Raw genomic sequence first — 22090 nt, 5'->3', positions numbered from 1 at the left:
TAAACATTTGCAGCAGCATTATTTAAAACTGCCAAATGTAAAGCCTGCAAATGCTGCCTGTTGTGTTTGTTGCACAACAGTTAAGATTTACATTAATTATGAATTATAAATATGTTGTGTTATTGCATTTAAGCATGATGTAATCAGCAAGACATTGTGGGCCTGGTTGTCATTCTTTCAGGCAATATCTGAAAAGTCTGGTAAGTGAAAGGACTGGTAAATTTGTGCAGTCAAGTTCACTTACTAGGCAATTGAAATAGAGTTTTAAGACCACTTGAAACTCCGTTTGCTGTGCTGCCTTCTATGTCCGCATTTCTCCTGTGCCATCTTGGTTTGTCTTGATAGGCGATGATTGCTACACTTTCTGTCATCCTCAAGGAATCTAAATAAACCAAGGTAAGGCTAGCATAAATTTCCAAATGTGAAAAGGGTATGAATAACATAGAATTGATAAAGCCACAAACTGTATCCAAGATGATGTCAGTTAAGTGCACAGTACAAATACTACACAGAACAGGAAATTGCCCTATATCACCATGTCTGATCTTAAGTGCTATGCACTAAAAAGAGGAGTCTAAGGACTGGAAGACAAGAAACCCAATCCTATGTCAGGTCTATCTTGCATCCAACAAATAAGACTAGCTATATACTGAAACACATGGCTGCCCACCCTAGTCCTATAAGATCTTCAACTGTTTGCAGATACATGAATATGATCTCTATGCTAATGCACCATCCTCAGGTGTTGAAGGATAGTCACAAAACTACTCTTCTGAAAACAGCAAGAATCATTATAGATTTAATGTTTATGGTAAGGGTGTAACAGTGTTGTAACATTAAAGAAGGGGAGAAAAAACATCACAACCATTTCCAAATAAAGAATCTGCTGCATTTCTTATGTGGATGATGTGTCCACACCCACCTTATCACACACCTGAAATTTATTGTTGGTTGTCGGGCACTGTAGGTGTTAGCATAAGTGTTCAAGTTCTTGCTCATGTTTATGTTAATGTGGTTGTTTCTCGTTCATCGTTTAAATCACGCTACACTGATTGTTGTGTAAGTGCCATATCGTTAATCGTACATGTTTTGTGTAAATAAATGTCTGTCTGCATCGAGAGACATTTGTGCATCCTGCTCTTTGCCCTGTGGCACTTGGTCCCTCACAACATGGTTCCAACAAAGACATTCGGGAAACAAATGTTAACATAGTCTTGTGCACAAATTCAACATAAGAACCCAAGAAGCTCTTGTGATTTTTGGCAATTAATTTGTTCTATTGCTCTTACACATAAACCATACCTATGTTGTAAAACATACCTCCAAACCTTATCCCCCCCCCCCCCCCCCAATTTATTTTTGCTGAATAATTCCATTTTATCCAAACTGAACAAAATTCTTACAAAAACATTTATCAGTGCAATCTTGCTGCTCTGAACATGGGGCTTCAGTTGGTTTAAGAAAAACCTTTTTCAGTTGGGTCACATATCTGAAATTCCCAGTGATCCCATTTATGTTCCATTTTAATTACACTCTATTACACTACAAGGCAAATGTTATACAATTGCTGTAAACTAAAATACAGTGTAATCGATGTATTACAGTACTACAGCTGAACTACACTACTTGCATAAAGTTTTCATGCTCTGGCAATAGTTTGCTCCCAATGTTTTTGAACCTGAAGGTCATGTATATTAACACTGACAGAATGGATTTCATCTTATAGCAAACATATAATATATGTCATATACTCTAGCCCATATAATGTATGAAAGACAGCTGATTTTGATATAGAAAAAGATATATACACATTTCATCTGATCTGACTGATCTATGATTTACTGCCAATAAACCAAAGTGCAAGAGGCCTTTTTGTCCCTCTGATCTCTTCATCCAGTTATTGCCCTTTTTGCAACTGATTTAACTGAGAGGAAATAGATGTCAGCAGCAGCATTTTTGCTCTATACTAAACACTAATTTACTTTATATGATCTTAACAACTGAATTGCAGCCACTGTTTTTGGCACTCAGAGCATACCAAACCGGTCCTAGACCACATTAATATGAAGAAGATGAAAAACCAAAAAAAAAGGAAAAACGTTTTTGAAACATTTTAAAGTTCCATTGCATATATCTAGATCTGACAAATTAGTACGCCTTTAATTTTAACATCAAGAAGATATCTTTCATATGCCATCAAAATTGTAGAAGACATACAATATATAACATTGCATACAGACTCCAATTCTTTTTTACTCTTTGTGCACTCTCAATTCAAATGTATGTCATAATAATGTAAGTACTGTAATGTAAATAAAGGGCAGGTAGGATTTAAACCCACAATGGGAGCAACTACAGACTAGCTATCGCCAAGTGATTTATCTGCCCTGGAATTATTTCAAAGGCATTTTGCAATATAACATTTGTTTTCATAAAATATTAAGTATTTCTGTGATAGCTTTTTTGGCATTGCATTTGTTTTACATACATGTAATAGTCTATGCCTTTTGGATTTGTGTAAACAAACCACCTATGGATTATTTACACATAAAGAACAACACCTGTTCATTTATAAAAGAATAAATCATACTAATCTTTAAGATAAAGATCCTAAGATCTCACCTGACTGCATAGCTGAAAAAAAAAAAATCCCTCAGATTTTCCCAACAAGTGCACCCACAACACTATCAATAACTGTGGAGTCTATGTATGCCACCAATCCACCTTGGTTTGCCCACCTCTCTACGCCCAGGCAACCAGCATGGGGATTATGATAGGTCAGTTCTGCTGTGTGGCCCTTCTTTCCATCACTTATGGCAGAGAGACACTGGGCTAGGTCAGAGACTCCTCCTCCGAGAGACCTTAGTAGGGCGTGGGGAGCACAAGAGTCCCATTTAAACGTACTGCCCTCAGAGAGCACGTAAACATCCATAAGGCCTTGGATGACACACAGGATCTTGTAACCAGCTCCAGAGGCATACATTAAGCGGCCATTGCAAAGTGGCGCAAGGGCATCTTTGACTTCTTGCCTCTCACTGGAGCTTAGGACCACCGCAAGGTACTTGTTCTTTTTCCCAAGAGACCGCATGGGATGTGTGAAGGAGCAAGCATTGACAGTACCATATGAAACTCCCCAGAAGTGTTTGCCCTTCCACCTAAAATGAAGAAAAGAGGGAACAATGCACAAGACCTTTTACATTTCAGATGTGGATTTAAATGTAATAAACACTGACAGTCCTGATTTTGATGTCAACAATTGGGAACACTGCTATTACTACCAAGGAAGAGGTTTACATTTTACTCTGCCATGATGAAGAAACTATTTCATGTTATTAAAGGACTCTTACCCCTTGCCTGTCAAGTCTTTTTGACTAAAGGGTTGATTTATGACACCCATTACTGGTTGTCCAGTGGCCCGCATGTATACCCCAATCAGCACTAGTGCACAAGGAAGACCTGAGGGGCAAAATCCATCTTCTGACACTTCCTCTTCCTTACCCTCAATATACTGGCTGGTAGCATCTGCACAAAAAGAACATTAAGTGCACATTTACTAGATCCTAGAATTTATACTTTAAAGTGAGAGTACATATGATAAAATCGTATTTATATTTCATAAATCATAAAAAAATACACTGCAGATTTCACAACCAGCTTCACAGCTTCAAACCTCATTTACCCATCCATCCTATTAGGAACTGTATTATATATATAATATACTGCATTATACTGTTATTAAAACAGATCATTGTGTACCAATAGGATCAATCCAGATGCCCACATCTGCTGGGCTGATAGGGACCTGCAAGGATTCTGCAGCCTCGTCTTTGAGCTGCAAATCTTGGTGGATGGCTCTGGTCAGGAGGGATGCAGCTGTCTGGTCACCGTCCAGGACCTTGGCCAACAAAGCTGCCGTATCTTCTTCCTTGTTGCATACCGTAACAGTCACACTCTCTCCTTAAAGAAAAAAGAACCACGCAAGACACCCAAGTATGAAATGATGTGAGCTTTACTAATGACAACTGTTAGAATGTGCAAAACATTATTTAGAAAGCTACTTGTGGGCACTGTTGAGTGCAATTCAAGCATTGTGCAAACACTCACCAAGTCCATTTTCAAACTTGTTTGATTCCTCTCCATGAATAAAGCCAGACAACTCTGGGAACTAATACACAAGTGTACAGCTATAAGCAGTCAGGAAAATACATGGTGACATGATAATTTTGCCCAACTGACAAATGTAAAATACATGAAGTGTTTGTTCAGGGACCTGTGCGCAAACATCATGCCGGATCATTTCTTGTATCACAACGTCGGCAAGTGTCTTAAAGTCCTGCACAAACTTCTTGTTTTTGTCAACTCCGGTCTTCTCCTGTACCAGAAGCTCAAAGAGTGGTGCCTCCTGCCTGCACACTCTGGCCACATTAGCTGCCTTTTCAGACACGTTTAGGAGCAGATGCAGCAACTGTGCCATGACTGTGAAAATCACAAGAAAGATAAATATGACCCACCAGGGTATGTAAATGTTTCAAGTTTCAAGTTTGGTTTATTTGTCACGTATAGTCATACATGGTATAACTCGCAGTGAAATGTGTTAGGAATAATAAATATAATAACCTGACGTGTTTGGTTTCGTTTTTTGCAAAGTGAGTATATTCAGCAATGACTGATCACTAAGTTGACATGTACTGCAAAATTAAATTACCATAATATTGAAAATAAAGCTTTCAGAAATACTGTATTGGCCTTTACTATTCAAATTCTACATTATATATGGAATGTTTATTAAAAGTATTATTTTATTAACTAAGTATTACTTCCATTTTAATGTTCAGTAAATATGCATACATTTGGTGAAAGAGACTTTGTCTTCTTTAGGCATTAAAATGATTGAAACTGTATAAAGAATAGTGGAAATCTTCTACTGAGATGTAAATTACAGCATCCACTGTAGCATGCACTTGCTTGTATGTTTTTTTTTTGTTTTTTTTTTGTTTTTTTTTGCAATTTAAAGCTTTCGGAAGCATGATATTTAAAAACCACCCCTTGGTGTGAATGGCCAATAATGAGATCAGGCCTTGAAAATATCAAGAACGAAAATATCACATAATCTAGAACACCCACTCAGAAATAATGTACTATGAAGTCAAGAATCCAAATGAGATATAAAAAGGTTAACACAGTTATACAAAAGAAGTCTGCTGGGATATCACTGATACGTATGGAGAAAGCAGACCTGGAACAATACCACAGGCGTACAAGAAAGGCACAGGAAAGCGGAGACTGTATTTAACTTGTCTTATTTTTCATGCTTCAATTTGCCCAATTCTTTCATTTGAAATTAGTATCCTGAATGAAATCACGTTTAAATTTGAATTTTCCCTGAAACAGATTCTATCTCGAAAAACCTTTAATCTTTCAGATAAAAAGAAGCCTAGCAGAGCCTAATCTATATACAAATAATATGCAAATATATTTGCAAAGCACACAATTTGTTTTGAATGAGATGACTCGGTGATGGCTACACAGCCATTTCTGCTAGTGCCAATTTTTTGTATAATCACAGACTAATGATCGAAATGATCGTGCATTCACTCTACATAATAACAATACCTAAGACGCACTCATACCCATCTTTAGAGTTAACTCATTACACAGAACAACAGATCAACCGATAATAATGTACGGGTAGGTTTAAAGATGGCAAATGAGTTCAGGAAAGCTCTTATTACCTTAAAATAAAGTTCGTCCTCCTGATCTGCTTTCGATTAATGTCCTTGGATTCTTCACAACAGTCATTCGATGTCTGCGCTTCCTGTAACACCCCTGCTGATTCGATTGGACTTATCGAGGAAAACCAGTCGATTTGTAATGAAACAACTACATTCTCTTTAAACACAGAACATCAACTTTCCTAATTGGACGTCAATATTACTGAGCTTCGGCCTTGTTTGAATCATAACAGAAATTAGCATTCGAGTGAATTGTTCCCATGAAACACGTAGGCAAAAAGGCGGGGCTTCGCCTACGCGTACTGGCGCCTGCTGGTAGCATAATGTAGTACCAGAGGGTGTAGCTCACTGAAGTGAATGAAATGAAAATGAAATGAAAAAGCTTTCGTTTTAGATACACAAAGTATCTGCTGTGCTACAGTAGCCTAAAACATCTCATTTTTACATTTTCTAATATCTCGTAATAACGACATTCTGATCATTCTGGGGAATTCATTTTTTCATTTGTTTACTAGCAATTTAAAACGCCCAAAACATGCATGCATGACGATGAGCTTATGAAAAATATAACTTTATTAGGAACCCTTATCATGCACTTACTATCATTATATACTCTATGTAAAGTATATAATTAGTATATACTGTATACTGCATACTGGTCCGCGTAGTAGTATACCGTATAGTCTCCAGTATACGACAAACGCAAACCATACTACAGGGTCACACAAACATATGAAGGGTCGTCATAATTGCATGACAGGACACAGTACAACAAGAAGCTATCCTCTGGTCGTGTACTGGAATATTTGGCTGGAGTAGTCCGTCATCCGGGTGCTTTTTGCATACTAGAAAAATTTATTTTTTTCGCATATTGCATACAGCATGCTATTTGTGGCCTAGTCAATACACAAGTAGTATGTAGAAGGCTATTTTGAACACAGCCTACTTTAACAGGCTTGTTAATATTGTAGATGCATTATATCCCTTTGTTCAGTGACAGTAAGTGATCGGTTGTCATATTATTTGCAATTGTCATCTACCCTCCACCCCCTTCACCTCTGGTCAGTTGTTACAGGACCACCTCTGACTGGATACTACGTCAGTGGTAGCCCACTACAAACACACCAGAGACTCAACAGAGTTTGTGGTGTGTTAGTGGGTGTTGTGCTGGTATGTCAGGAACAGCAGTGTTGCTGGATGCTTTACAAGCATCTGTGTCACCGCTGAGCTGAGTCGTCCACCATCCAAAAATACCCAGCCAACAGTGGTCCCACAGTCAGAAAATGACTATTGATGAAGAGTTGGTGGATGGCTAACACAAATTGGGCATTACAGTAGATCTCTAACTGTACCCCTGGCTGGATGTTTTTGGAGAAAAGACCACTTTCAGCTCAGCAGTGACACAAAATGAAGACAGTAATCATCCTCATGTTTCGGCAGAACATTGTTGTAGCTTGAAAAGCCAGTGATATCAGTTGTAGGAATTTCTCTGTAATTTAAAGTAGAGGAAGGATAAAAGTGAGGATAAATGTGTATTCAGATTATTTAGATTTTCTTCATGAATAGATACTTGTAAACAGAATATTATAATTCTGATTTTTATAAATGTTATACACTAGATATTCATTTATGATGTTGTAGATGTTATGGTAGTAGCATTCAGTAGGTGTCTGCAGGTTCTAAATAATACTTATAAATAAGCACAGACACTTTCCTTACCAAGCCTGAAATAAATAGAATCATGCAATAGTACTCTCTCTCAAACCGACTCCAGGTCAGCATAACCAATAATGGCAAGGCAACAGCTGGCACAAATCTTTTTTAAATGTGATCAAAATGTGATCTAAATTCTGCCCTCCCCTATAGACTACATTTAAAAAATGTCAGCATCCTTTGCCATGAGTTCTCTAGGGCAGTTGCAAGTTGTTCTATGTTTCTTCCCTATGATATGCTATAGGGTATGATATGCTACACAAAGACATGGTCATGGCAGAAAAAAAAATGTTTTCAAGAAAGAATTATATTTAGTCTGCAGGGAGGTCCATGCATTGGGGAAATATAGTGAACACAAAAGTGAACAGGAAAGACTTCCTGTATGAGGACCTGGTGGGGTATGGCTTAGCAGAGAGGAGCTGGGTGCTGACTCATTCCTGGACCTAGACCTTATCATATAATTCCACAGCCCTTATCCTACCAAACTGGCTCCTCATCACCCTGGCCGCCCCTGCCTGTGGTGGTCTGAGCGGAGGGTGCTCTCATGTACAGGCTAACACCCAGCCCTTCACAAGGCAGTGCCATCATACACACCCACAGCTGCACCATTGCCAGCCTCAGATTATTATATACACATCATCATTCCCCTTCCCCTGAATACTGCATATCTTACATCATATTCACTGGTCACTAATTACTCACAGGACAGGATTTAAACCCACAGGTATCGCCAATCCTTTCTTCACATTAGTCTGCACACTAATCTAATGCTAGCCCTGTGTCCTGGTTTATAATTCTTATTTATGCTGTTCCTTTTCTTTTATTTGCTTTGTTTTTTTCATGTTTTCTTACCTCTGCATGATTTAATTTTTGCTGTCAATAAATCACCATTTATTCCAATTGCGCATGCATTAATCTCCTGCCTACTTCAAGATGTCACAGAGTATAATTAAATGAGCAGGACCATATAGTTTATCTGTGCTCTATCTATGTTTTTTTTTTACAGTAAATTTCATACATGTTAACATGTTAATTATCTATATAGAACTATATAGCTAGAACTATATAGCTAATTACTATATAGCTAAAATCATATTGAAGAAAAGCAAATGTTTTATGTATTAATTAAGGGAAACATGTAACAAAGGTCCTAGAATTGAGTTTTTTGGAACTCTGCAAATACTAAAAAGTACTTGCAGATGAAAGCCAGAAAGGTGAACACCATTTTGCAATTAGTCAAGTAGTTGTATAGGCACACTGTATAGACATACAGAGATATAGGTGAACCAAGGCAGACAGTACCCCAAGTCCCTGTTTATGATTATTTCAAACATGGGAGGTCTAAATTCAGTCTTATATGAAGCCCAAAAATCAGACTGCACTTTGCATTATGATAATATGTTTTGAGATAATCATTTAACTTAATTTTTTTTCAGCTAGATCCTGTTCCTACTTCTGTTATTAAGGAATGTGCAACAGAAATAGTCATATTAGCTCTGTTCCTGCTAGTCTTAAAATTGTTAAAAGTGCTACTCTAAAAGGTTTTTAAATAACTATATGCCACTCTCCAATATTTCATTTTTAGCTAAGCTGCTAGAAAGAATTGTAGCTTCAAAGCTAGTGTCTCACCCGGAAACTAATGATACAATAGGTTTCTGACCTATGTGTAGCACAGAAACTGCTCTGAGTCACAAATGACCTCGCTGCTGATTCAGAAACTGTTAGTATACTGATGCTATTTAATCTCAATTCTTCCATTAATACTTTATCAATGGTGTATTACTTTCTCAATTGCAGAATATTGGAATCACTGGATCTGCCCTTTCTTGGGTCACTTCCTATCTCATTGACAGATGACAGTACATATTCATGCAAAATTATAAATCCCTTACTGTGTACAGGTATACCACAGGTTTGAGTTATTCGCCCACTAATCTTCACTGTATACAAGAAGCCACCTGTTCATTTAATATGTCAGCATGGATTAAATTTCCACTTCTATGCAGATGATATCTAGAGCTACTGTACGTAATGATTAATCTTAGTGAGACCCGTCTACCATCCTGTATATCTGACTACGTCCATGACAACAGGTAATAGATAAGTTTTTTTGGTTTTTTTTACTTTATATTAGTGAAATAGAGTTGCTTTTACTTGGCACTAAAGCTTGGGCATCTAGTTTATCTGGCTTTGGTATAGATATTGGCAGAACAGTAGTAAAACCCACTGCTAATATTTACAATCTTGGAGTTATTGTTAAGTCCACACTCTCCTTTAATACACACAACAGTTAAATAGTTGTGACATCATTCTTCAATCTTCACAACTCTCCATGTCTTGCTGTCATCCCTCCAGCATGCCACCCAAGTAAATGCAGAAACACTCACACATTAATTTGTAACATCTACTGTAATATTGCTTTATCCAGATTCCCTGCGCATTCCCTTAATAGGATACAGTATGTACAGAATACAGATGCTAGGATCCTTACTCACACTAGGAAAGGAGATCAGATCAACCCAATTCTTCAGTTTCTTCATTATGTAGCTGTCTGTTTACTTTTTATTTACTTTTATTTTTAATTACCTGTAGATTTTTACACAACATCTTGTAACATATACTCAACAAATCTAGGCCTTTTGCAAGTCCATAGCAAACTGGACACTATGGATGGTTGATCATTGAGAATGGTTGCTCCTAATCTATGGAATTCAATAATTTTTTGGGAATGCCTCCATGCTATCCTCATTTAATACCCTGCTACAGACTCATCATTTTTCACTATGCTATTGGTGCTCCAGTGTTTAAATGTAATGTGTCATGTATCTGTTATTATTGTCTGTTGTTATTATTTGTGTTCATTGTGTTTGTTCTATGAATGGAAAGTAATTTTGAGCGTGGGATATGCGCTACATAAAAGTGATGATGATAATGAAATGCAAAAGAAAGAATTTTGGGTTGTACAAAAGTCAGAATGAATGCCAACTGTGTGAAGACTAACAAAGACTAATGAATATTACATCAAAATGCATTATTGTAAAATGCATTTATTTGTTTAACTGATATACACTCTTCAGTTAGAAACAATCCTTTGAATTTTTTTTTATTAAAGTAGAATAATAAAAATGTGCTTGGCTCAGTTTTGCCATTGAAAAAAAAAAAGAAATTTAGTGCATATGCTAACCTACACAACCTGCATATCCACAAAGTCACAATCTTGAATCATGAGAATCCTCCTGACCATTCTTTCTCTAAAACCCAAGACACAATAATGATCATTTACCCACTGTAGTCTGACAAACTGCACAATATGTTTCTACTTTGTCTCTGAAGGCGAGTCCTTATGGTGGCCCTAAATGTCACAACACAACAAAACAACAACAAAGCAAAGCAAACAAATGACAAGAACATGAAAACTAGTTATAGGCAACTGATTTTGTTTTCAAAACACATTATTAATTAAAAAAAGGAGCCACTCACATTTAGTAGGTTAATCAGACCACAAATATGTACAGAAATAGGGTGACTCAATCAAGTGATCTGCATCAAGATAGGACACATGGGTGAACACATCAGACTTGACAATGGTGCAGTTTCTTCCAATCTAGAATCAATATTGCATGTCATTCATAATAGTTGTATACATATTACTATGACTGTCATTCCATATAGTTGTATACATATTACTAACTAACTAAATAAATGGATGGATAAATTAATAAATAAATAAAAACCCAGCTGAGAGCCTTAAAATCCACCTACTCTCATCTATATTCTAATCAGATGGACGACACAAGTCATCGCAACCTATTGTAAACAGCAGGGGTACTCCAGCTTCTCACTCTGCATGGATGGAGCTTAAGAAATGACAAATGCTCAACAGCAATATATTTAATTCATGGTTCATGATAAAACTATTTGTGGCTTATGATATCAGATTTTTGACCTCCTTCATTTTTAATACATTCTTCAGTAAGTTAATTAAGACATACAGTAAATTCCTTTCTTTAAGTACTCAAAAAAACCACAATGCACTGCAAATAAACTGCTGCACCACTGCAAAAATGTCTATCACCATGACAACATAAGCAATACAAATGTACTGAAAGATTCATAAAACTCTTCAATTAAAAAAATGTGTGTTCTACATGTCTACAAATATTAAATAGCTCACATTTTCTGGATAAGTCAAGTCAAATTTATTTATGTAGCACTTTTTACAACAGATGTTGTCACAAAGCAGCTTTACAGATGTCCAGGTCTAAGCCCCTAGTGAGCAAGCCAAGGGCAAATGGGGCAAGGAAAAACTCCCATGAGGAAGAGACGTTGAGAGGAACCAAGACTCAAAGAGGCATCTTCCTCTTGTCGGTCACCACAATTGTAACAATATAGTCAATAAGGAGCAGAATAAATAGTGAAAGAGAAAAACAAATAAATAATAATACAATTAAAAAACAAGCAATTAATGTCTAAGTCCTAGACTGGTCCCTATGGTATGCATGTGTCCGAAACACGTCCTGCATGAGAACGTCCATCAAGGGCAACAGAGAAGTAGTTGGCTGCGGTGGAGTCATGGTGCTCTACAGCAAATGAAATTAGGGGGTGGTGGGAGTAGCCATGGCAGCTGAGATGGGTTGAGGCTTAGCAACATCATGACATCAGGGGTAGGTGTACCTTGGCAGAAAGAGAGAATAGATTATTAGGCATTTCCAGGTACGTGGGTGTGTAAATTAGGGAGCTATAATGTGTAAAGACTCCAACAGATCTGGGTATGGCAGCATAGTTAAAAGGATAGAGCCAGAAGGAACTAGAGGGTTTTAGAGCACTAGGAGTTCTCTAAGGTACTGTGGGGCAAGACCATTCAGTGCTTTGTAGGTCATTAGAAGTATTTTATAATCAATATGAAATTTTACTTGGAGCCAGTGTAAAGTACTATAGCTAAGATAGGAGTGATGTGATCAAATTTTCTAGTTCTAGTAAGAACTCTGGCTGATAGCAAGGCATTACAGTAGTCCAATCTTGAAGTGATAAATGCATGGACTAGCTTTTCTGCATCATGTGAGGAGAGTATGTTCCTAATCTTTGTAATGGTCCTGAGGTGGAGAAAGGTGGTCCTAGAAATATTATATACATGAGCTTCGAACAAGAGACTGGCATCTATAATTACTCCAAGATCTTTAACTGTTAGTGAAGATGTGATTGGGAGACCATTGAGGTTCACTGAGTAATTAGAGAGAGAGGACCTAGCTCTCTCTAGACCTAATAGAAACACCTCTGTTTTTTCAGGATCCAGTACCTGACATCCTTTATGCATTCTTCAATAACACTAATCTGATAGATAGCCTCTGGTTGGGTAAGACATATAGCTGAGTATCATCAGTGTAGCAGTCGAAAGTAGCACAGTATTATGTATAATGTCACCTAGAGGTAGCATATATAAAGAAAAAAGCAGAGGCCCTAAAACAGATCCTTGTGCGACACCATAGCTAACCATGTTGTATGCTGAGAAATCAACATTTATATTAACAGATTGGTAGTGACCAGCTATATAAGATTTAAACCATGAAAGGGGTATTCCCCTACTACCAACAACATTTTTGAATCTATCTAGTAAAATGTTGTGAATTATATATGCTATATATACTGCACTCAGATCAAAAAATATAAACAAAGAGACATAACCCTCGTCAGAAGCCAACAACAGGTCATTAACTACTTTAATCAGTGTACTATGATGAAGCCTCAACCCTGACTGAAAGACTTCATATAGCTGCTGAGCTACAGCTTTTTCTATGATCTTGGAAATAAAATGGAAGGTTTGAGATCAGCATGTAGTTTGACAGCTGACATGGGCTGAGGTTAGATTTTTTGGTCTGATTTCTGATCATTTGAATGATTTAGGTAAAAGACAAGTAAAATCAATGCCATCAATCACACTGTGAATTTGAAGGGCAGCTGTGAAAACTAAGAACAAAGAGCATGCTAGGAAGTTATAGATAAAGTTTTAAACATACACAAGATAGGAAAAGGCTACAACATAATATTCAAGTGTTTGGATATCTCAGGGAGTACTGATCAATTGTAGGGAAATGGAAGCTGCATCACACTTCTTAGACAATACCGTCCCTCAAAACCCAAAATCAAATCAGTGTAATTGTATATGTGACAGAAAGAAATGGTAAAAATAAAAAGAAACAATCTCAATGTAGAAAACTAGTAGGAATCTAATCCAACAGATTTAAAGATGTTATTGCAACAAAATGTGGTTCTATCAAGTACTAATGGAAGCAACATTTTTCAGTGTTTGATTCCAAGATCTTCTGACAAACAATGACAAAAAAATCACTTCAACAGCATAAAGGTTTGCAATAAAAATTTTAATTCAAATAAATCTGATGACTTTTCAGATGGTTGAACACACTCTGGCCTCCTACCAGAGGCCACTCTTCTGTACTGAGATTGATGTTGTCATTCCTGCAATCTAATTGGGCCACTCCTCCAGTGCAGGGGTCATAGCGCCAAGAGGATCACTGGGAGAACTTTTGTGTTAGAACTCTACATTCTCTCTATTTCTTGTTTTCATCCTTCATAGTTTTCCAACTTTTCATATTCCTTACTTTGGATGTGTCTCTTACTCAGGATTGCCAAATCTATTACCATTGCTGTTTTTGGCATATTATTTACTATCACTATGTCTGATTATGTTATCATTATTTGCTGGTTTGGCTGGATAAGGAGTTCCCACAGGATGTTAGCTTTATTGTTTTCAACCACTCCTAACTCCTTGCCATGTTGGGATGAGCCTAGGTGTTAATCACTCTCAAAATGCAGTGAGTGCTGTAAACATCTAATTCTCTAATTCAAAGCCTTATAGCTTTGCCAATTCTCTGTCAGTGTTCCAAGTGTTAGAAACTTGTTCAAAGTGACCAACACTTCAGGTTCAATCTCCTCTAAGTTACCCTCTGCCCTCCGTCCTCTGTAGCTGAATCAATCCTGGGAAGTCAAGAGACACTGACACCAGGGTAGCGAATCAAGAGAGTTCCACTTTATTGAGGAAAGCATAGAGTATATATCTGTCCTATATCTACTATCTAATCTACAGGATGGTGGGAAAAAGTGAGGCATGTTCTAAGGGTCTACGTAGAAAGGAAAGAAGCAAGGCTAGTAAAGATTAGATGTTTAGATGCATGACCGAGCCACGAGCTGTTCTCGTGCAAGCCGTGAGCCACTCCTGTGCATAGAGAGAAACAGGGAGAGAAAAAGAGAAAGGGAGAGGTAAAGGAGACAAGAAGAAGGAGCAGATGACCTCGTGTGACCAGCTCGCGGTCAAGCCGTCTTGTCATGGTCGATAAGAAGAGACCTTGCTATGGGTACCTAAAGACAGAAAGGCCCCAGTGTCTAACACCAAGTATTTGTTAGTGAAGTGCTCAGGAATATGCTTCACCAGTTCGTCATCGTCTACACCAGCCGTGGATGTCCATGGACATTCTGATCCATTCAGTGAACCTGAAGAAGCTTGTCTTTCACATCAGGGTAGTATTAGCGAGACCTCAAGAGCACTGATTGTTTCTCAAAGTTCACCAGCTTCTACTGGAGCTTAATCCATGGCATCAGGTCTTTTTTAAAGATGTGCTGAGTTTTAATCATATAGCTCAATAAATTGGTTTAAATGGTCTATTTTTTGAATATTAAATTGTTTACTGGTAGTCTTCAAATAAAAAATTATGTTCTGTGAAGTTGAGGCTTCCATTTCAAGTAAGTTCGCAAAAAACAAAACAACAAATCTCACAGAACCATTTCCCAGTCACTGTATTGTCAAGATCATCTTAAATGAGAGTATGTTCAGTGTAATACTCATTCTACCACTGAAAGACAATCTTTGCTTTACAATGCTTTTGGGAAACCCAGCCCTCTGCTTTATTTGAAAGAGTCATTGTTTATGGCACACTGGCTCTGGGCAACAATACCTCGGGCCACGAAGGGGCGGCCTCTCTGGAATTCTGAGTCTCTCCATCCTACCCCCCAGCCTCCCTGTGCGTCATCCACCTGTCCCAGCAGCTCCTCAATGTTTTATTAATCTCTGTGCATTTTTTTTTATTTGTTCCCTCTTGGATTTGTACTCTGGATTTGTTTGCTACTCTGCACGCCTCCAACCTCCTGGTTGGTTGCTCAAGGTCATGTTTAGCTTGTTCAGTTGTAACAGTTTACATTTGACAGAGTTAAACCTGCACCGAGGGTTTCTTTTTTCTATATAAACACAAGACACCTCTACATAAACACAATACATAAAAAAGAAAAGAATGGGGCATTTACTGTGCCAAAGGAAGTTTTAATATCTGAATTGAGCTAAAATGATGCAGCATGACCTTTACTTTAAATGTGCAAAATATGCATAAGAGAATATTTAATATTACCTCATGCACCCGTAAAATTGGGTTTATTTTTAGAAATGTATGTATTCTGGATTCATATTACTGCAGTGTGGGTCCAGATGTATTATTAGTATTATTAAATGTGGCAAAATAAATAAAATATTGTATTTAACAAAAACGGGGGAATTATTTTCTAATGCTCAGAGGTCTACATAAAATCCAGCAGTAAAAATATCAATAGTAAAAATGTATATTCACTATAAAATGTGATACCCATGTACTGTCATTCTCATTTCCACAATATTATCTGAATTAGAAATTTGTTTGAGAATTAAACATAAAGGTGTTTAAAGGTGACACATCAAACAGATTTTTATGCCCACCTTTATGGAATTTGGCTGACACTTTTATCCAAAGAAATTTACAATTATGACTGAACACAACTTAAGTAACTAAGAGTTAAGGGCCTTGCTCAGGGACCCAACAGTGGTGGGGCTTGAACTGGCAAAGTTCTGATTACTGATCAAGCAATTACCTCAACCACTGAGCTACCACCGTCCTATACAACACCAGGTACCAATCACAGAAACTTCAGGATCTGAAGGAGAACCTCTCTTCATCTCAAGCTATAATACACATAGACTGCAGCAAAAAATAAATATAGTAAATAATGTAAATATTCCTATTCCAATGAAGTGCACAACAAAAATCCTTTTTTTGTCACATCCAAACCTGGCTGTCAGTTAACCTTACTGAGGTATGAGCATGAAAAACATCTCAGATAATCTAATTACAGCTTTGTATTGCCGTTACCAAAAAAAAAAAAGAAGAGATGCTTGGGTTTTTGGGAAGGTTACACACAAATAAGTATAATTTAATAAAATTGCATTTGCTCATATTATGTTTTTTTTAATTTTTATTTTGTTAAACAAATAAACAAACCCAAAACATTTAAATAAGGTTCAGAATGTGGGTGCCACTAATATGAAAAGTACCAGATCTTGCTCCTGTAGGATCTGGCATAAACTAAACGATGCTTGGCATGCTTTCAGTTGTTTTTTATCCAGAAATATACATTTTATAACCTTGCCTAGGTCATGGACATCTGAATTATCATTGCCATTTCTCATATGCTTGTCTGCCATTCTTTTCAAAGTCCCCCCAACACCAACACCACAAAGAAAATTATCTGAATTGTCTCACCTCAAGGTTTGTCTGAAATAAAATTCTATGTTCCTCCTTTCAGGCTTTGTCCTGTCAGCTCCCTGCTGAAAAGAAAAAAAAATCCTTTTCTGTCTATCTTGAGTATTTTTGTGCAGATTATTTAGTGTGTCTTTTCACACAGTGTATCTCTTTTTCTTTTTTTTTTGTACCTTTTCACTTTGGTACTGGTTACATTTGTCACCCAGGGAGAAGAATTTCACTTTGGCTGTTAGATTATTAGTGAACCTGTTAGTTGGACATCCACTGAAGGCGCAGAGATTGTAAATCTCTAGAAGATAGCAACATTTTGTTGAGAATCCTACGGTTTTCTGTGCAGATGCCTGCAGCCTATATTTTCTCGCAATCGAACACATGAACAAGCCAATTTGCCCTCTTTGGCTGTCTTATTTGTCTGCATAAATATGATGAGCCTATAATTGCAAAAGTTGAGAAAGGAATTAAATCGCCATATCGTCCAAACTTTAATTACTTTTTAAAAGGAATTCCTCCAGGAGACACAGATAGAATGGGCCAGATTCCCTGTGAATAAAAATCTCAACATTTGCTTCTTTCATATTGCAAGCAAACATGGACTTCAGCTTCTTTCTAATGTCATCTTAATGTTATCTGAAAAACAGTTCATGTCCACATTACCTTCCAATATGAAATAAGATAACATGGGCGTTAGCATCTTTCTAGCTTATGACATGAGCTGCTAGCTATAGAGGCCCATGTGTTTTACATTGAAATTGTTAGATGGCAGTGTTAAGTTCAAGAAGGAAGATCATATTACTGCTTTAACTGGTATATAAGGAACTATGGCCCAATCCCATTTCACCCCATGCCCCTACCACTTAGCTTCCGTCTTTGGACATTCATGCAAGGGAGTAGGGTGCATCAATTCTTGCTAGAATATAGGGGTAGTGCAAAGGTTAGGACTATATGGCTCTCCAAACGGAGGTTTTTCAGAGGCTCCAAATGGAGTATTAAAGGAAATTTCTCAAAATGCCTTGTGATCCATGGCCAAATGGATGCAAAAACAACCAAAGAAGTATTTTTTGCACTAAAAAGATAGCAAAATTATGATAGTAACATGGTCCTTTTCATAACAAGCATAAAAAACACTAGTAGTATGATAATGTCTTGGTAGCTAGCTAATGTGTCATTATTATTTCTGCTTTGTGCATGACAATCCTGCATTTTGACATATTTTCAAGTCAAATTCCTCCCATTTGACAGAATCTGGTAATGAATCAGTGTTCTTTTCTATTTAGTGAATGAGGAATGTGCGAAATTTAAGTTGTGAATAACAACCGCTGACAACTGCAAAAAGATACCTTAAGCCTACACATGAGAGATCACCATAGCTGAGGATACTGGAAATATCTGGCAAAAATTCATCAAGTCTATGGTTTATGTAAAAGCCATTGAGGACTACTGATGATGTATTGGATTCTTGAAGGGAAAATGCCTCACTCTTCCTCATCATCCTGTAAATTTAGATTGTAGATATAGGACACATATATACTCTGTGCTTTCCTCAGTAAAGTGGAACTCTCTTGATTCACTACCCTGGTGTCAGTGTCTCCCCAGATCCGGCTACAGAGGATGGTAACTTAGAGGAGATCGAACCAGAAGTACTGGTCACTTTGAAACAGTTTCTAACAGTTCCATTTTGTAGGGGAAATTTCAACCAACACCCCTCCGTTCCAAGAGGCAAGGGGACACTCAAAACAAGGGGTAGAGGTCAAAATAACAAAAAGGATTGAGCCTATATCTGCCATAATGTGTTAACGTACACTAAACGTGCAGTTTTTTAAAATGTAATTAAAGTTTAAAACATAAGCTGTATAAGGACTTTGTGATAAAGGAGGGTTTTTCTGACTTGGTCATATACTCTGCATTGTCATAGTATGTTCCCCTTTTCACTGATCATGTGATATGGCCAGCCACATGCAGTGCGAGTTTACTGTTGACTATGTGAATGTTGACGATGTACCCCTGGGCCGGTCATTTTCTTGTTCAGGTTAATGTAAGCTGTTCATGTTCATGTTAGTTGTTAGCACAGAATGCAATTTCTAGTAACTGTTGTCATTTATCCTTTACATCATGCTGCACCACCTTGTTATGTGTGAATTCCATATTGTTTATCCTTTGTGTCTTGTGTGAATAAATGTCTGTCTACATCGAAAGAGGTCTGTGTGTCCTGCTCCTTGCCCTGCTGCACTCGGGCAGACACATGCATGACTTTGTTAGTTCTATTATTTTGGTGTGAGGAGATGTGGCATTAGTAATATATTTGTATCTTTGTCAGTTCTGTTATCTTGGCGCCAGGAGATGTGGTATTACTAATGTATTTGTATCTTTGTCAGTTCTGTTATCTTGGAGCTAGATGTGCTATTACTAATGCATTTGTATGTTTGTCAGTTGTGTTATCTTGGAGCTGCAAGATATGGTATTACTAATGCATTTTTAAATTTGTCAGTTCTGTTATCTTAGAGCTAGAAGATATGGTATTACTAATGCATTTGTATATTTTGACGGTATTTGTCAGTTTTTTTTGTTACCTTTATGATGCCTTTTGGAGCTTTTCCGTGTTTAACATATGTATTTTCATTCATTTTTTCTTTGCCTAAAACAAAACATGGAACATGGAGTATACAATTTCCCCTCCCTATATTTAGCTGTTAGCCATTAAATAAGCATTCTACATTACATCCCATAAATCCTATTCATATCATTTGTAGCACAACTGTACCATTCACAATGCTTTGTAAAAACGTTAGCTTGATAGTTTCAAGATGGTGCAAGCCTCCTTTCTGCATGCTTATTATTAAGGATGTGTACACTTATTCAAAATGAGACCTTAGCATATATCCTCTAACTATCTACTATCTTGGCCTTGAAGATCTTGGTTGCTGATGCATCTGCATCTTTTTGCTACCTTTTCTCCAGATTGAATTTGGAAGGTTCATGAGATCGTCTTTGTCTTTCCACAGCACTGATAGCCATTACAGATCTACCAGTGAATAACTTGTTCATACTATTTGTGTTACATTATTTCACTCATATAAACACAGTAAAAAGGAGTAATGGATGGTAAATCAGTTCAGTCCAGTAAAATGACTGCCACCATCCACAATAACAAAATTATTGTCAACAGCATTTAACTTCTATTATTTAACTTGAAAGGCATTGCTTTTACTGGGAAAATAAGGTGGTGTGACAGAGACGAAAACAGAATTCATTGACAAAGATAAATATTTTAATGTAAATTAATATAACATATTATGTTATATTAATGTTATGTGAATGGGAAAACAGATATACATTTAAGCAATGTAAAAATCTGATGTCAACTTATGTTCAGGGATATCTGAAATGTAATTTCCTTGACTGCAGATATGTAAAAATTAATATATGCTTATATATGAAGCCTGTAAGCTTGTAATGATAGCCAGCTAACTGTATGTTACCATAGCATAGTTAGTATAGTGACAAAGCATGTTTTTATAATAGTAAGAATAGGGATTTTTATTTCACTGATGATTCTTTTATAGGCTGTCTGGTTTGATGATTTCCAGTCCAGTTGTTCAAACATCTTTATAACCAAATGCAATTGTCATGGTTAGCCAGTCATTCAGAAGGAAGGACACACCCACTCCTGCTAGGGCTTGCACTACATACCTGCCTCGTTCCTGATCCCCTGCCTACTAATCACCTTCACCTGTCCCTTGTTCTCTCCCTCTACTTAAACCCACAGGTCCTGAGAAAGTGCTGCCCATTGGTGGAATGTCAGACTGCTCACTTCCGCCATGTACAATGCAGAGTGTTGGAACAAGAATTATATTTGTTGTAGCTTTGTCACATTATAATGGAGAACAAATAGCAATTTGGCTCGACCTTGCCTCTCGTTTCCTCTGTGCCGCCAGTGTCACAGCAATACATACATTTTGCATCAAATATATTTTAATTTAGCATTTTAAATAAAATAATGAAGCATGGATTTACAACAAAAATGACAATGATTAACAGTTCACTTTGGTATAGTTCCACCCCATGCTCTAATATTAGTGTAAAATATGCAGCAGTAGGCTAATCATTTTTATCTAAAGGGGTCAACTGTGGGCTTTTAATGATAAACATGACTGGGCTATTTATGGGCATTTTGGACACTGCAGGAAGCTCAGGGGGCTGTTCGCTGCTGTTGATCAGATCACAAACTCAGACATTGTTATGATTGGCCCCTCCTAGGTGTCTGTCACCTTGGCAACCCTTTCTAATATCCTTGTTTACTTCCTGTGTTTTTCATGTTCTTCCTTGTTATGGTTTCATTCTTTAGTTTCATTTTCTCCCCCATCATTTGTTTCACTTATGTCTTGTTTAGTTCTCATTAACCCATGTATTTAAACCCTGTGTTTGGTCAGTCTTGTGGCTGGTCATTATTCTGTTTGCACTGCCTGTTGTAATTACAGCTTGTTGTGTTATAGTCTGTTCTCTGGTGTGTATTTCATTGTTCTCTTCTCATTTATGTCTAGTATTCATGTTGGTTATCTGTTTTGGACTAATTATTTGACCCTGAACAGTGAATATGACCCTGATTTTGGATTTGATAAATCTTAATAAATCTCGCTCCTCTCAGCGTTTGTGTCCATCCCCCATTCAATCCATGTTACAGACATGAACTTCAGGGATTTCTTTCTCCTTGCTGCAATGACAACCTTAACTTCTCATGACCCTCTCATGCTGGAACTTTCATTTGAAAAAGTTCCTAGATCTTATACAATTAAATACAGAGATCCAATGTTCAGATCCAATTCCTTGTAAGCCGATAACTTACTTGAACAAAGGTGGAATGTTATTGAAAAAAAAATTTCAGAGAAACTCGCATGACCTTACTCATCAAAGCTCCAGTGTTTTTGATCTTCCTAAAACTCACCTTTACTCCCTCTTCACTAATGTGTTTCATTGATACAAACCATACACGTGGCCTGGACAGTTTATGGAAGAAATCAATAAATATCTGCCTAATTAATTTGAATTTAAATGTATTTATTTTAATGTGCTTTA

At 37.1% G+C, this 22090-nt stretch overlaps 1 protein-coding gene across 1 annotated transcript; it reads right to left on the bottom strand.

Moving 5' to 3' along the window:
* Positions 1 to 770: 770 nt before the first annotated feature.
* inpp1 (inositol polyphosphate-1-phosphatase) lies at positions 771 to 6019 on the bottom strand. Its single transcript, XM_027027991.3, has 6 exons — positions 5733 to 6019; positions 4271 to 4476; positions 4105 to 4165; positions 3757 to 3957; positions 3348 to 3522; positions 771 to 3155 (listed from the first exon to the last, which is right to left on the bottom strand). Exons 2-6 carry the CDS (start codon positions 4472 to 4474, stop codon positions 2654 to 2656), a joined length of 1143 nt encoding a protein of 380 aa, XP_026883792.2. The 5' UTR covers positions 4475 to 4476; positions 5733 to 6019; the 3' UTR covers positions 771 to 2653.
* Between the last annotated feature and the right edge of the window lie 16071 nt (positions 6020 to 22090).

This window comes from Electrophorus electricus, chromosome 22, assembly GCF_041902795.1.
Source record: "Electrophorus electricus isolate QZ-2024a chromosome 22, ASM4190279v1, whole genome shotgun sequence".
Taxonomy (NCBI): Eukaryota; Metazoa; Chordata; class Actinopteri; order Gymnotiformes; family Gymnotidae; genus Electrophorus; species Electrophorus electricus.
The sequence above is the reverse complement of the archived record's forward strand: the minus strand, read 5'-3'. Positions and strand labels throughout refer to the sequence as shown.

Excerpts from the sequence above, each read along its gene's own strand:
- inpp1 (XM_027027991.3), bottom strand. The coding sequence starts at position 4,474 with ATGGCACAGTTGCTGCATCTGCTCCTAAACGTGTCTGAAAAGGCAGCT. Across the intron at positions 4,166-4,270 it reads GGCATGATGTTTGCGCACAG|TTCCCAGAGTTGTCTGGCTT; the intron begins GTCCCTGAACAA and ends CTTGTGTATTAG. Across the intron at positions 3,958-4,104 it reads CAAGTTTGAAAATGGACTTG|GAGAGAGTGTGACTGTTACG; the intron begins GTGAGTGTTTGC and ends TTTTTCTTTAAG.